The sequence below is a fragment of the Echiichthys vipera genome (genome assembly GCF_963691815.1).
Source record: "Echiichthys vipera genome assembly, chromosome: 17".
NCBI lineage: Eukaryota > Metazoa > Chordata > Actinopteri > Perciformes > Trachinidae > Echiichthys > Echiichthys vipera.
In genome coordinates, this window is record NC_139842.1 from 13,845,015 (window position 1) to 13,859,058 (window position 14,044).

The 14,044-nt window shown below is 39.3% G+C and overlaps 1 protein-coding gene across 1 annotated transcript; it reads right to left on the reverse strand.

The window, feature by feature from the left end:
- Positions 1 to 6,426: 6,426 nt before the first annotated feature.
- Positions 6,427 to 12,018, reverse strand: fscn2a (fascin actin-bundling protein 2a, retinal; the record flags this gene model as incomplete). The annotated part of the gene is made up of 5 exons (XM_083931068.1): positions 6,427 to 6,632; positions 6,770 to 6,937; positions 7,038 to 7,159; positions 7,254 to 7,410; positions 11,196 to 12,018. The coding sequence occupies 5 exons, from the start codon at positions 12,016 to 12,018 to the stop codon at positions 6,427 to 6,429; spliced, it is 1,476 nt and encodes a 491-aa protein (XP_083787194.1).
- Positions 12,019 to 14,044: the final 2,026 nt, after the last annotated feature.

Consider the following 14,044-nt stretch of genomic DNA (forward strand, 5'->3'; position numbering starts at 1 on the left):
ACCCATTTATCTCTTATGTCATACCAGCTTTGTGTCCAGCTATCGGTATCGCTATTCTCCACAGTTGCAGTAGCAGCATATGCTAGTGCACTGTTTTTAACTGCACAAAAAAACGAAAAAACACAACATAACATTGGCCAGTGCATTGGCAATCTTATTTTCTGACAGGCGGATGGCAGTGAATTAGATGAATATTGGCCGATACCATTGTTCAGTAAATTGCTGCAGCCTGACTTCATAATACTTTTGATGATGAATTGCAGCAGAAGGAAACAGACATGTTTCAGCCTCAGGCTTTCCCAGTGTTTCTATTGTTTGACCTGAACCTAGCATAAATAAGACATTGTTAGTATTGTTTGTCCAGAACAACACTGGCTACAGGCAAACCTAGGTATGCAGTACAGTACTGTACACAGAGGGAAACAACAGTGCTAGTATAATGGCCTCTAGCCATCCATTCTCACCAGAGATTTACTGTACAGTTTTCTGATTCACATACAGACGAACAGAAGGTTTCTTCTTTCTGGTTACTTGCAATGAAACATTACATTTAGTTATTATTTAGTTTTGTTAATTTTGCTAAAATCTTTGCAACTATTTTTATTGCAGACATTGCATGGTTAAAATGGTGTAGTATATGTCACATTAAAGGCAAGTAAATCTGTTCAGTTCAAGCCTTTCCAGTTCAGTGATATAATCGTCATGGCTAGTGAGCAGAGCAACTATGAGCTGTGATTCTTAAAGAAAACATTTTGCCAGTTTAATTACAGAATAAAAGAAAGAGTAGGTTGTATTGCCAATGTTAAATGTGTTGGGCTTGAGAAAAATGTATGAGTAGCAGAGTGTGTGTATGCATTTTCAAGTGAGCAACTGAAATTATTAGAAAGATATACTCTATTATTACTATTTTGTTGTGAATGAAACTATGAAACAATGAAATCTATGAACCTAAAGTACTTTCTGTACATACTGTGAAATAATAATAATAATAATAATAATAATAATAATAATAATAATAATAATAATAATAATAATAATAATAATAATAATAAACATTATTGAAAGTGTGTTTACAGTTTTCTTGAGGTCAGATGCAGTGTGGTGGATACCAGGTGTTGGGCTAGTAATGATTCCAGCAGGAATAATTTATGTACTTTCACTGCACTTGTTACTGACTATTACTGAGACAGAGAGGCACACAGTGCCACCTAGTGACGAAAATGGGAAAATCCTCTTTGCAATGTGAGTTCTCTGCATTTTTTTTTATGGATGAGTGCCGACAAGGTTGGGCTATGTTTTGGTTAGGAAATAGCTGTAATTAAATGTGCATTTTATTTTATTTTGGTTACAATTGTTATCAATTGTTGCAATTGCTATCTTTTTTTTTGCCAAAGTAAGCCCTTTTAAGCAGACATTGTGACTCATCTTACTGGCGCCAGAAAAGCAATTAATTGTCCCCCAGTGTGCCAGTATGTACAGTATGAGGACTCTGGAGCCAGTACACCTAGACTGATTATAGTCATTTGGTCATCAGTAATAACATGGCTTTTCTTACTGTGTCAAAGTTTGCCCTGTGAGAAAAGCTTTATACAGTATTTTAGTATTTTCTGTTAAATTATTGAGTCCTATTTATAATGGGTCAAACACGTTTTGGTGTATGTCACAGGCTACTGAAAAAGTGGGTGGCTCAGCTAGCAGAGCCTCTCCAGACCATTTTCAACCTAAGACTTCAGTCGGGGACAAAGTCTATGGAAAACATCACGTCTCATGCCGGTTCCCAATGCAGGACGGCCGACCGAGATCAACGACTACAGACTTTATGTTCTTCACTTTTCAAGTGTGCTTAACACCATCCAACACCTGCATTTAAAAGACAAGCTAAAGAAGATGGGGGTGAATCCCACATTCACTTCCTGCATACACAACTACCTGACAGGATGACCACAGTTTGTTAAGCTGGGGGACTGTGTTGTGTGACTTTGGGGGACAGTGGTGTGCAATGTTGGGGCCCCACGGGGAACTGTTTTGGCCTTGTTCCTCCTCACCCTGTATACTGCAGACTATAAGTCTGATACATGCCACATTCATGGAATCAAGAATAAAGAAAGGTTGTTAACTTTGCCAGGTCCAAACTACCAGTACAGGCAGTTAACGCTTAAGGGTTGAACATTGAGGTGGTGCAGACACACGCACATCTAGGACTGAACCTTAACAACAAACTGGACTGGTCTGTTAATACTAGGGTGTTAAAGCTGAAGTGATGGAGACTATGTTGAGTTGCACAACAAACTTGGTGAAGCGTCTTAAAGACAGACACTCTGGCTTTATTGGGAATCTCAAGAGACAGTAAAGTTCCCGTTTTGACAACATTAAAGTATTAAACAGTTATGTCTGGTAAGTTATCATTATGCTTGCGGCTAGCGTCCTATAATAAACAATGACGTTAACAGCGGATCCATCCGCCATCCATCCTGCCGGTCTAATGTTAAGAGACGTTAATTTAACAGGATGACACAATTATGTGTCTCTGAAAAGTCAACCAGCAATGACACAGAAATAGTGGCAGCTTGCTTTGCTAACTCCATTGGATGAGAAACAACATGGTGCCAAGTCACCAGGACTACAGAAGATAAACAGGACTGAAGCTAAAGACATTAGCATGGACCAGATCCTTGTTTACACTGTGGAGAAACCTGACTAAAAACAACTTATTCACTGACCGAATTCAAGATTTAACCTCCTTCATGGAATCAATTAGTGTACACAGAAATCCCTGAGCAATGCAACCCAATATAACAAGAGAATTTGAAAATATTTGTCATATATATTTTTTTCTTTGGACTCTGGAAAGAAGAACCCGGAGGAAAGCCACACAGACAAGGGCAGAACCTGCAAACTCATCACAGAACAACACCTGTGGTATCGAAAATGGTATGAAGTATCAAGTATTTTCATGGGTATTGGTAGCGACTTTTAAATTCTAGTATCGTGACCGACCCTAGTCAATACCGATGCTCTCTACAAAAAAGTTTAGCGAGCAAACTCTTTTTCCTCAGAAGACTCAAATCCTTCAATGTGTGCAATGAAATGCTGCATTTGCTTTACCATATTGTTGTTACAGTGTCATCTTCTACACTGTTGTCTGCTGGGGCGACAACATCACCAATTAAAAACAGCATGAAGCTGGACAAGCTAGTGAAAAGAGCTTGTTCGGTGCTGGTATGATGATATGAGGATCATGGTGCAGGTCATCCTCAACAACTCCAGGCACCCCCTCTATGAAACTCTGGAGGGTCAAAGGAGGACATGGAACAACAACCGGCTCCCCTCCCTGCTCTCTAGTAACAGAGGGGTAGAATATCCTTCTCCCCTGCAGCCATTAGATTTTATTTTAAATAGTGACCTGTATGGGGATGCTTATTTTATTTTATTTATGGCTTTTATGTATTGTCTGGATTTTATGGGATGGCTGCTAAACGGTCTGCGTTGGCTACTGGATATCTGAATTTCCCTGAGGGGATCAATTAAAGTACTGGTCTATCTATCCATCTATCTATCTATCTATCTATCTATCTATCTATCTGTCTATCTATCTATCTATCCATCTATCCATCTATCCATCTATCCATCTATCTATCTATCTATCTATCTATCTATCTATCTGTCTATCTATCCATCTATCCATCTATCCATCTATCCATCATCCATCATCCATCTATCTATCTATCTATCTATCTATCTATCGATCTATCTATCTATCTATCTATCTATCTATCTATCTATCTATCTATCTATCTATCTATCTATCTATCTATCTATCTATCTATCTATCTATCTATCTATCTATCTATCTATCTATCCATCTATCTATCTATCTATCTATCTATCTATCTATCTATCTATCGATCGATCGATCGATCGATCGATCTATCTATCTATCTATCTATCTATCTATCTATCTATCTATCTATCTATCTATCTATCTATCTATCTATCTATCTATCTATCTATCTATCTATCTATCTATCGATCGATCGATCGATCTATCTATCTATCTATCTATCTATCTATCTATCTATCTATCTATCTATCTATCTATCTATCTATCTATCTATCTATCTATCTATCTATCTATCTATCTATCTATCCATCTATCTATCTTACACTCAGTAGGGAAAACACAGGTGGTTATAATAATATTATAATAACTGATTGCTGAATTCAGTTTAATGGTCCTGGTATTTTAATGAATTATCATCAACAGGTTTGTATGATGATTGATGGGGCACAGCAAGATGAGATCAACCTTTTCTCAAATTTTAAACAATTCCATGCATATCATACTTTTAAAGATATAATATGCAGGACTATCATTACCAAAAACCTATATAAACTATACAAAAGTAATCACTCTAAATCATTACTCATGACCCATTAGAAGTGTGTTTTGATGTCTATATCTGCAGAGACCCTGCCCTCTACCTAGATTTCTTTGCAAATTGGATATCCATCTTTTCCAACAACTCCCTGGTCATACTGTAGTTATCCAAAATGCCCCCATGCTGGTAATTTAAGGTGCTGTTTTGGCAGATGTAAGGCTCGAATGTCAGTTCCCTTTGAAATTTTCACAGTTCTTCTCTTTTTAATGCTTCAGGTGAGTGGCACGGTGACTCTCTCACACATGACTCGTGAGATTTGTTTCACAACAATGCAGGAATCTGGACACCATAGACATTGTAGCTTCTACAACTCTTACAGTTGTGAAACGATGACATCATGTAACTGCAGTTATGGCGAAATCGGTTAATCCTGACATCTCTGCTTGATGTACAGTTCTAGTCCCAAAGTCAAACATATTGTCAAGTTTTTATTGCCATCAGCATTTTCAAATATCATATCAGAAAACAAATATAGTAAAACAACAAACATCAATATATATAACATATATTCTAAAATATGGCTGGAGGCTCTATAGAGCTGATACAGGATGCATAGGTGACCAAGCCTTTTCAACCTTGCTTTCTAAAGTGTCTTTCTATTAATTGCAAATTGCACACACCACAAAACCATTGACATTTTAGACATTACACTTGTACTACTGAGGATTGTATTTCTTCCTGGAAAATAAACACAATAATCTGCAGGATAAATTGGAGATAGATTCAGGTTGTACTGTACACCAACATCCGTGTCAATAAAGTCTGAGCATCTTGTGCCCTTTGATGGGTGTCAGGAGGAGTAATATGTTTACATACTTGGCAATAAAGTTGATTCTAATTCTGATTCAATAAACCCTGTGAGATTAAAATACAAATCATCCTTAAAAGGGCTGTGTTGGCTAAGGCTCAACTAGCGGCTACTGTTCAGATTTGAGTGGGGGCTTTCTTGGCCTAGCTGTGCACAAAGACTGGGAGCAGAGGGAGGACAGATATCCCAACTTTGTGAAAAGTGAAACAACATGTTTTCAATAAATCCAAAGCTGTCTGAAGAAGCAGTTTGCTTCCACATTGGACAACCACTAGGCAAAGATAATGCACAGAGTCACAAATGAAATTCCCAACATATTCTCACCTGACTGTGGGCAAACAGACAGAAAACAAACTAGCATTATTTTAGGATATGAATTCAAACATGTTTGCTTCAGCAAGATGTTTTATAGGATGTCACGTATGTAATAAATATATGTTATCTAAACCACCTCAATTTTATAATCTTCTCCCCCAACTGTGAACATTAAAACAGTGTATAAAGGGATGAAGAGAACAATATGGTTTAAGGCCCCTAGGCAGAACACTAGAGAAGCGTTCATACCTGGTACATTAAAAATAATGAATCGTATCTAATGTTTAAAATATGCTCCCCCTTTGGTTTCTTGCTTGTCCCTGGATATATTTGTATTGATATCCTTATTTTCCTGAACATGTTTTGTGTCTATAATTTACTATGCCTGTTAAGTAAACGTCATAATTCACATTTGTTTCTGTTTTGATAAGACAAATAAATCATCAGCAGCCACAAACCAAGTTGTGCAGAAACACTCAGTGCCCTCAAAAGTATTTGGTTGTCACCGTACCTATATTGAACAAAGTGTGTTTGAAAGAATTGGGACAGCCACTGTCTTATTCTGTATTTGTGAAATCACGATTTCACACAGCATGTTGTTGTTTGATGTTGGCATGTCATTTGAAAGACAAAACATTTAACATTTACAATAAAACCCACACATATCTCCCAAACGTGTGCACTTATTCCCAATAAAAAAACAAACAAACCAACAAAAAAGAAAAAAAAAAGACATGGGATCGGGCACCTGGCAGCTAGTATAAAAACAGGCAGGGAACTGTTACCCAGTTAGTCTCCTTCATTTCAGCTGATAGAAGTTGGTCAGTCCTTCTTGCTCTCTCTGATTACCCTGATTGAAAGAGATCAATACTCCCAAAGAGAAGATACATCAACAATTGTACCATCACCCATAAGTGTCCCTCCCTGGTCTCCACGAAGGTATTTGCCATCAGAGCCCTTGATGGCGACACGTCCATGTTCCAGGAATTCGAGGAAAAAGTTCTCTGGCTTTTCTCCATCTGAGCACACTAGGCCACTGCTAGAGACATACCAGAACTTTCCATTCACACCTGCAGAAAGACATCAGTGGATTAAATGTTAGATATTTGTTTATTCTACCCACTTATTTAGTAGATCTATTCAAACCAGATACATATAAATTGTCATGCAGAAATGTAGTATGCCGTTGACACATGAAAACACTGACTTTTTACATTGTAGGCGCCATCATTGAAGATCAATGAGAAAATGTCATAGACTGATCGATTTGAGTTTAGAGTGTTGGAGTTCTTGTGGTGACACACAAAGCCATTCTCTCCACGAAGGATCAACATAGGGCGGTTGATTAGTTTCATCAGGAATAATTCATCCTCACCTGCAATGAAGGAAGCTTTGGTTAATCTCTTCTGCATGGGTCAACAGAGTTGTATGTGGGTCAGCATTGAATATCAAGTGTCTTGCCTGAAAGCACGTACCCACTGTTTCACTGACTGCTGAGAGCTGTCCATTCTTCTTTGTACAAACATACTTTCCATTACTTGCTTTGAGTGCCACCCGCTGCCCTCGCCACTCAATGTCAAACATTGTGTTGACCTCTCTGGTAAAAAAAAAAAAAAAGCATGGAGAAGTTAGGGAGAGAAAAGTGAAAACATTGAGGAAAGCTTCTCTTCAAAGCTATAAGAGTAACTTACACTTCTGTGGCGGTGGACTGGATCTCCCCATGAGTCACTAGAGTCCAGTAGGATCCGCCATTGGTCCTGAACATAGACTTTTTGCTCTCTTTATCAATCTCCATCTGGAAGGTCTCCATGTCTGTCTCCACATCCTGATTGGCTGAAATACTCACTCCTGGTTATAAGAGAAGAATAGTCAGCCATAAGTATGCCTTTGTTCAATAGAACTTACGGATTGCATTATTGCATCCACTCGAATGCCATTTGCCCTCTCAGGTGTTGTAATAGAGACATGCGTATAATGCAGTATTAATCCAACATTTAATTACATCTATGCATGCATTGTTGTTGTCCAGCATAATACGCATAATAAGTATAATAAGCATAATAAGTACTCTTTCAAGGGAACCGTCTCCTCATACAGGATCGGTAACAGACATAATAGGTGATAACCAATGTTGGATTGGGTATTTAGGACTTCCCAACCTGAGATAAAACAGGATGAAGAAAGGATTACTTAAGTGAGTTAGAATATTTCTTAATACCAAATTGGGGGGGGGTCTTCGTATCTTAACTTAAAAGTTAACATAGGACATTTCTGTAATGCAGCCCCTGCATCCTTGGTGGAAAAGTGAAAGTTAGGACAGCTTAAAATATATAAGGATCCTTGTTTAGTACACTTCTATGTTAAGTTAGGATAAGGACATTGACATAGGAACTGTTCATCTGTAATGGCTTTTTGTTTTCCCTAAATCAGGTCCTAACCTTAAGTACCATGGTTACCAAAGTGTTGAGATAGTTAAAAAGTGTCCATAATATGTAATATGGCTCCAGGTGTTATTAAGTCATACAACCTTTTTTTTTGGCAGACTTACAAAATGCATATGCTATGAATATCATATTGTCAATTTAATTGCACCAAAGACATCTCATACATTTTGGTTGCTTGATTATGTGTAATACTAATAATGGGGTCTATAATAATAGAGTGTCCAAGTTGTAACCCACCCTAGATGTCACCATCTGCACTCAAATGTATGGTGCTTTGGCAAGTCATGTTCTTGAATGTAAGGTCGTGTCCAAGTGCAATAGCAAATGCAAACATATTTGATGATGCCTTAACCCACTTTTCCGTTACCTTTGTAGATGTATGGCATTTAAGCATGGCAGTCTGTGAAAAGTGGCCAGGTTTGAAATACATTCTGAGATTGCAATATTGTATAATATTAATTCATCAATTTAAAAATATATATATGGTTTTCTGAAATCCATCTCTCAAGTATAAAATATTCAACACGGTTAGACTTGATAGGTGATGATAAAAAGAATATTTTTGGCTCCATCATAGAAAATCATAAACTTTGGTCAGGTTGGATTGGCAAAGTGGATTATTATTCTAGGATGAGGCATTGGGATGGTTTAACCTTTTTTCCCCCACTATGAACACATTAGATGATGACCGCATGCCTGCTTTGTTAACCTTTGGCCCTGAATTTCATGTGATCAACTCATGATCTTTCTTGCATACAAAAGTAAGTGTGTAAGTAAAGCTAAACCCAACCCAGAATAGCATCCAAATGTTGCTTAAAATTGTGTCCATCACTCAAGTTAGTCAGTCTGTAGTGCCTCACATGCAGCCAATATGGTGTTATTCACTTAATCCACATGTATTAACTCTGTCTGGTGGGGTGTGTTAGGTGGTGGAGAATACACAGACGCATATAACTGAACTGTGTCTGCTGCAGTCTAAATTAGATGCCACAGAAATGTCCTTCAACCTTTCTCTTAAGCCTGTTACAACCCTAATCCCTAACAGTCACCCCTCCACCCTTCCTGTTCATTCGCTTGCTGTAATTCCCTGAGTGGTGAAATGCAAATCTGCACTGCAGGGCCCTTTAAGCAGCTTTCAGGGCCTTGTTCCTTTAAAAAAAAAAATGCAGAACTGCCACAAGACACTGACGTTAAAATTGTAATTACTTGCTCCATATTAGGAGAATAGAGAGCCATGTTGTTGAAAAACTGCCCTGATGGTGACCTTTTTTTATTTCAGAATTTGATTCACTTATAAACATAAACATGATGACTAAAGCCTAAGGTTAGTTTGAGAACCTTGTTCCCGGGATATGTTGTAATATTGCATGTACACTGTACAGCTAGGCTGTTTGTTGTTTTAATTGGATTTTAAAGCATTAGAAAACTGCAACAAAACACAATTTGCTCCCCTGTCCTCCTCCATTGTTTGCTTGACTAATTATACAGGACAGAACAGATTACATCATGCAGGCTGACAAGAGCTCTTGTACCTCATCTGTCTCATAAGGCCTGGCTGTAGCTTTGTTTTGCTGTCACCTCGTTGCCACAGTGGCCTAACATAGATCCACATCATTTGGAGAACTTCACTCGATAGATGATGGTAAAGAGAGAGTAGTTGCAAGGCTTAAAATCCATTGATTGTGATTGAAGCCTGTGGGGCACAGATCTGCCCTGAAGTCATTTGCACACTGCCTAATCTTCAATGGACACACAGTGGAAATGACAAAGCCCATTACCACAATTACCTCCACAATATGGCTGTCAACCATTCTGGATCCAGCATGTAGAAACTAAAACAAGGCTTTTTCTCATTAGTCAGTAAATGTTGTTGATTTGCTATTTTTTTAATTTTTTTAATTGCTGTTATCCAACTATAACGATTCAATTAAACAAGTCCAGGCCATCTCAAGTCATCAAGAATCCCTCATTACTAAACAGTGGGATTTTTGAATACACTGCCAACAACACCCAGCAGTAGTACTGCTCCACTTAGGAATGTACTTTTTTTTTATTTGTCAAAAAGCACACTGTGTACTCTCCTGTTCTTATGTTTAGCTATTCTACATAAGCTAAGGCTACTCTTAGCTAACCATAATATTTTAACCTGCCAAATGTAACAATTGGTGTCATCAGTTTTCTAGTAGCTTTGCAAAACGTTTGTAGAGATTCAATTGAGAAATGGAAGGAAATGCTCTCTTAAGGATCTGATAATGGTCTCACCTAGTCCCAGGTGCTAACACTGATTAGCTGCATAGTGATCACAAAATCATAGTGGGGGAAATTGCTGTTCAGAATTTCATCATTTCTTCTTTCCCCAAGTGCAAACTCAGTTTGGAGCCTCTGAGAGACGTTCTAGCGATGTTTAGCCCACATCAAGCGACAACCTCTGGTGCTGAAAACCTAAGCTAATGAAAAAGTGCAGTTCCTCAGATGGCCACTTTCAGATTGCATGGCTCCAAAAGGGAATTAATCCCCATACACCCCTTAAAATGGCCAACTTTACAGCAGAAATAAAAATGCCTATAGCCTCGTACAAAAAACAGTGTCCGTCTCTATAGCCTATTAACCCCTTCAGGACAACTGTATGGGGGATTCATTTTTCATACATGTCACCTGTTTCAATAAAATTAAGTCTTAAAGTTATGCATAATTAAGGACATGCTGCACTGAGTGACAGGTGAGTGCAGTCACAGGAGACTGTAGGCTCCATCCACGCTCCACCTCTTTTCCCGTTTTTGGATTAGCTGGGTGGGAGGTGGCGCCTGCCAAGATGGCAGAAGCCGGAGCCACATGGAGCCACCACGATGAGCTTCATTTTGGCTCTTAAAAAAGTGACATCACACAAGAATACCTCCATATTTTATACAGTCTATGGCCCACACATTTGCCATATTGTTTCTATCTTCATTCCATGAAGGTACTTTTATCTTGCCTCATTTTAAATATATTTGTTTCTTTAAATATGTATTTGCCATTAATAAAATCTCAGCCTTTAACCTTAATGACTTTCAACAATCAAAATAATTCCATTTTAAGAACACCATACTGTAGGTACAGCACACTAATCCATTTTCTGTGTGAAACTACTCAATAAGCCCATTAGATAATGTGCGTTTTTTTCTCAACACTGCATCACAGGCTGATTACCTTGCTTGACTGAGACAAATCTTTTATTAGCGGCTTGGAAAACTACTTGTGGATGACTCTCCTCGAGATCAAACAGCTCATCTTTTCCAGGCTTGTAGCATCGGCCAGATCGCAGCGTCCCTGTGGGACCCACTGGGGTCAGATATTTCCCATCACAGTCCTTAAAGGCCAGCTTGCCGGATTTCAGCTCCAGTGTGAAGCTAGTAGTATTGGTGTTCTCCTTCACCAGTTTTCCATCATTGCTGAGGAAACGGCTGTCACAGGTCTTCAGGCTGTACTTGCCATCAAGGTAGACCAAGGTGACCAGGGAGTCCACTCCCCAGGGAATGTTGCTGTCTACTGAGATCTCTCCATCCGAAGAAGACAGATGGGCATAGCGCTTACGTGCCACACTGAGCAGGCTTGCCTGCGGGTGTAAAGCCAAATGGACTGCCCACAGCTCTTGTTCCCCAATGGCTTGGGCAAAGCAGGACAGGTAGTCAGCTGAGCCTCCAAAGTAACGCAGGTAAAGCTCTGATTGTAGTGCCCAGCGACCGTCAGATTGAGGCACAATAAGGAAACGGCAGTCAGGGTCCGGCTTCTCTGCCCCACATGTGATCTTCCCATCTTTGTCAGAGGCCAGGTAGCGTCCCAGGTGGCTGCGGAGGAACACTACTTGCCCATCTTGCTCGTCCTGCTCTAAGGTCCAGATCTGTTTCTTCTTCATGCTGACACCTGAGGCGTTCACCTTGAAGCCGAAGGCCTCGGCTGTCAGGTAGCGATTCTCATAGTTGATGAGGCCAAACTGCAGTTTCAGGGCCCTGTTAATTCCGTTTGTGGGCATGCTTGATCAGGCCACAAGAGGTTTTAGAACAAACGAAAGGGTAATGAGGGAAAGCAGGCATGAAACTGAAAATCAAAAATAAAATGCCTGATTTCTCCTCTCTTCTGTCTCTCAAGCCGTAAATTAGCTCCACTTATCTCCCTTAATGGATTGTTTAGTGTTCCTTCCTTCTCCCGTCACTTTCTCTCATTCCCAAATGGGCTTGCACAGGCACTTGCTCCCTGTTCCTTAATGACTTAGGATTATCAGCAGGACACACTACCTCAATCCAACAAGCTGCTGACGTCACATAGCAGTGAACCAACTGCAAACCTCCCCTCCTCCCTCTCCTTCTGCCTACTCGGGGACACAGATTCATTCTCTATCTCTTCCTCATCTTTCCCTTACTCTCATCTCTTTTTTTCTATCCACCCTTGTCTTCCTTCTCTGTAACTCACACTGGTACACTCATTTGTCAGCCTGACTCCCTAGTTGTCATATTTAGTTACATTTACTAGTAGCCAGGCCATCCAACCCTGGGATTATCCTAGCTTTGATCTACTGGCGAGCCACAGCCTAATTGGAAAACGTCCAGAGAGTAAAGGTGCTTTGGTGGCTTCCCACTGCTTCTCCTTCTCCTTCTCGTCCCTTTTCAAATAGATTAAGAATGTTTTTCATCGGTCAGCTTGTTTAAATATGAGAACATTTTGAATATCATTTCCTAGACATGAATAAACCGTCTGTTTGTTAAATACTATATGTAAAGATTAAAATCGTGTTCACAAAGAGCCTCTTTCACATTGCATTGGGCCAGGGTTAATGTGCATGGCTGACTGATTTAGAAGCATAGTCTTAATGACCAAAGTAGTACAAAGGTTTCTTTCTAAAAGTTATAACCTCAGCCACATGCAGGTACAGAGGAGTTATATAGCAGCATTTTGTCTGTCAAGTCCTCAGAGATATTTGAATTTCCGAAGCGTGTTAGGTTAGCTAAGAGGGATTTGAATAGCACTCATTTGAATGTACACGCAATGCCCATTTGCCTTTGCTCCACTTTCACCTTTTTTGTTCTCAATCTAATTATTGCCAATTCTTTCAGAGCTATCTATGTTATTCCATCAGTAGATGACTATACTCCATGATCTTTGCCACGGTGCACACCAAGGTCAGCCTTTCTAAGAGCATTACCGTCTTCTTTTACTAAGGTTCCTGGGGTTGTTGAGGGTAATGCCAAAAAGAATAAAATCGTAAATATCAAAACCAGAAAAGTGTGTGATTCAAACTAAAACACAAAACAAAATCCTTTGGGTATTATTAATACTTGATAATCTTTAAAGGCAACTGCTATCCTCTTTTAGCCACAGTTAAGAGTGATTAGCATTGTGATCCCAGACCACCATAGGGGGTTAACGCTCTCATGTTAATCTAAGGACAAAGGTTGGTGAAAGCCAAAAGCTAAAAAGAAGCTGTTTGTGGAGCACAAACATATAAAGGGATGAGAATGTTTGTAGTAGGTAAAGAGCTTTGACTAGAACTTCTGCTATGGTTTTGAAAGTCAGTTAAGGGTTGCTAGTATTCTTCATGTTTGTCAGATGGTGGAATAGCTTTGGAACCCCCCTTCCCCACACCTCTGTGACATTGAAATTAGGGAGGCTGTGTCTGAATATTTACGAATATTTCCAAAAACTGTCAAAGCTGTGATCGGCCATCTGCGCGGGGGTAAAAAACCAGCCAGAGATTAAACTCCTCTCCAGCTCTTTTTTGTTTGTTACTCAACAATTGCTGTCAAATGAAAAACAGAGCGCAACACTATGAATGTCTCTCATGAGAGACTGTCTGAAACTGTTATAAAAAATGTTGACAATATCAGGGTTCCCCCTATCTTCCATGGCCTGCTTTCTACCTTGTCTTCCAGTGTGGCCATTTGAAATAACTGTTAACTCATCTGATTCCTGATGAGGTCAGGCAACTACATCTATTTGAGCAAAACCCGACACTAAGGTGTATAATTAGGATCTGTCTCTTACCTGTGGAGGTTAGTGGAGGA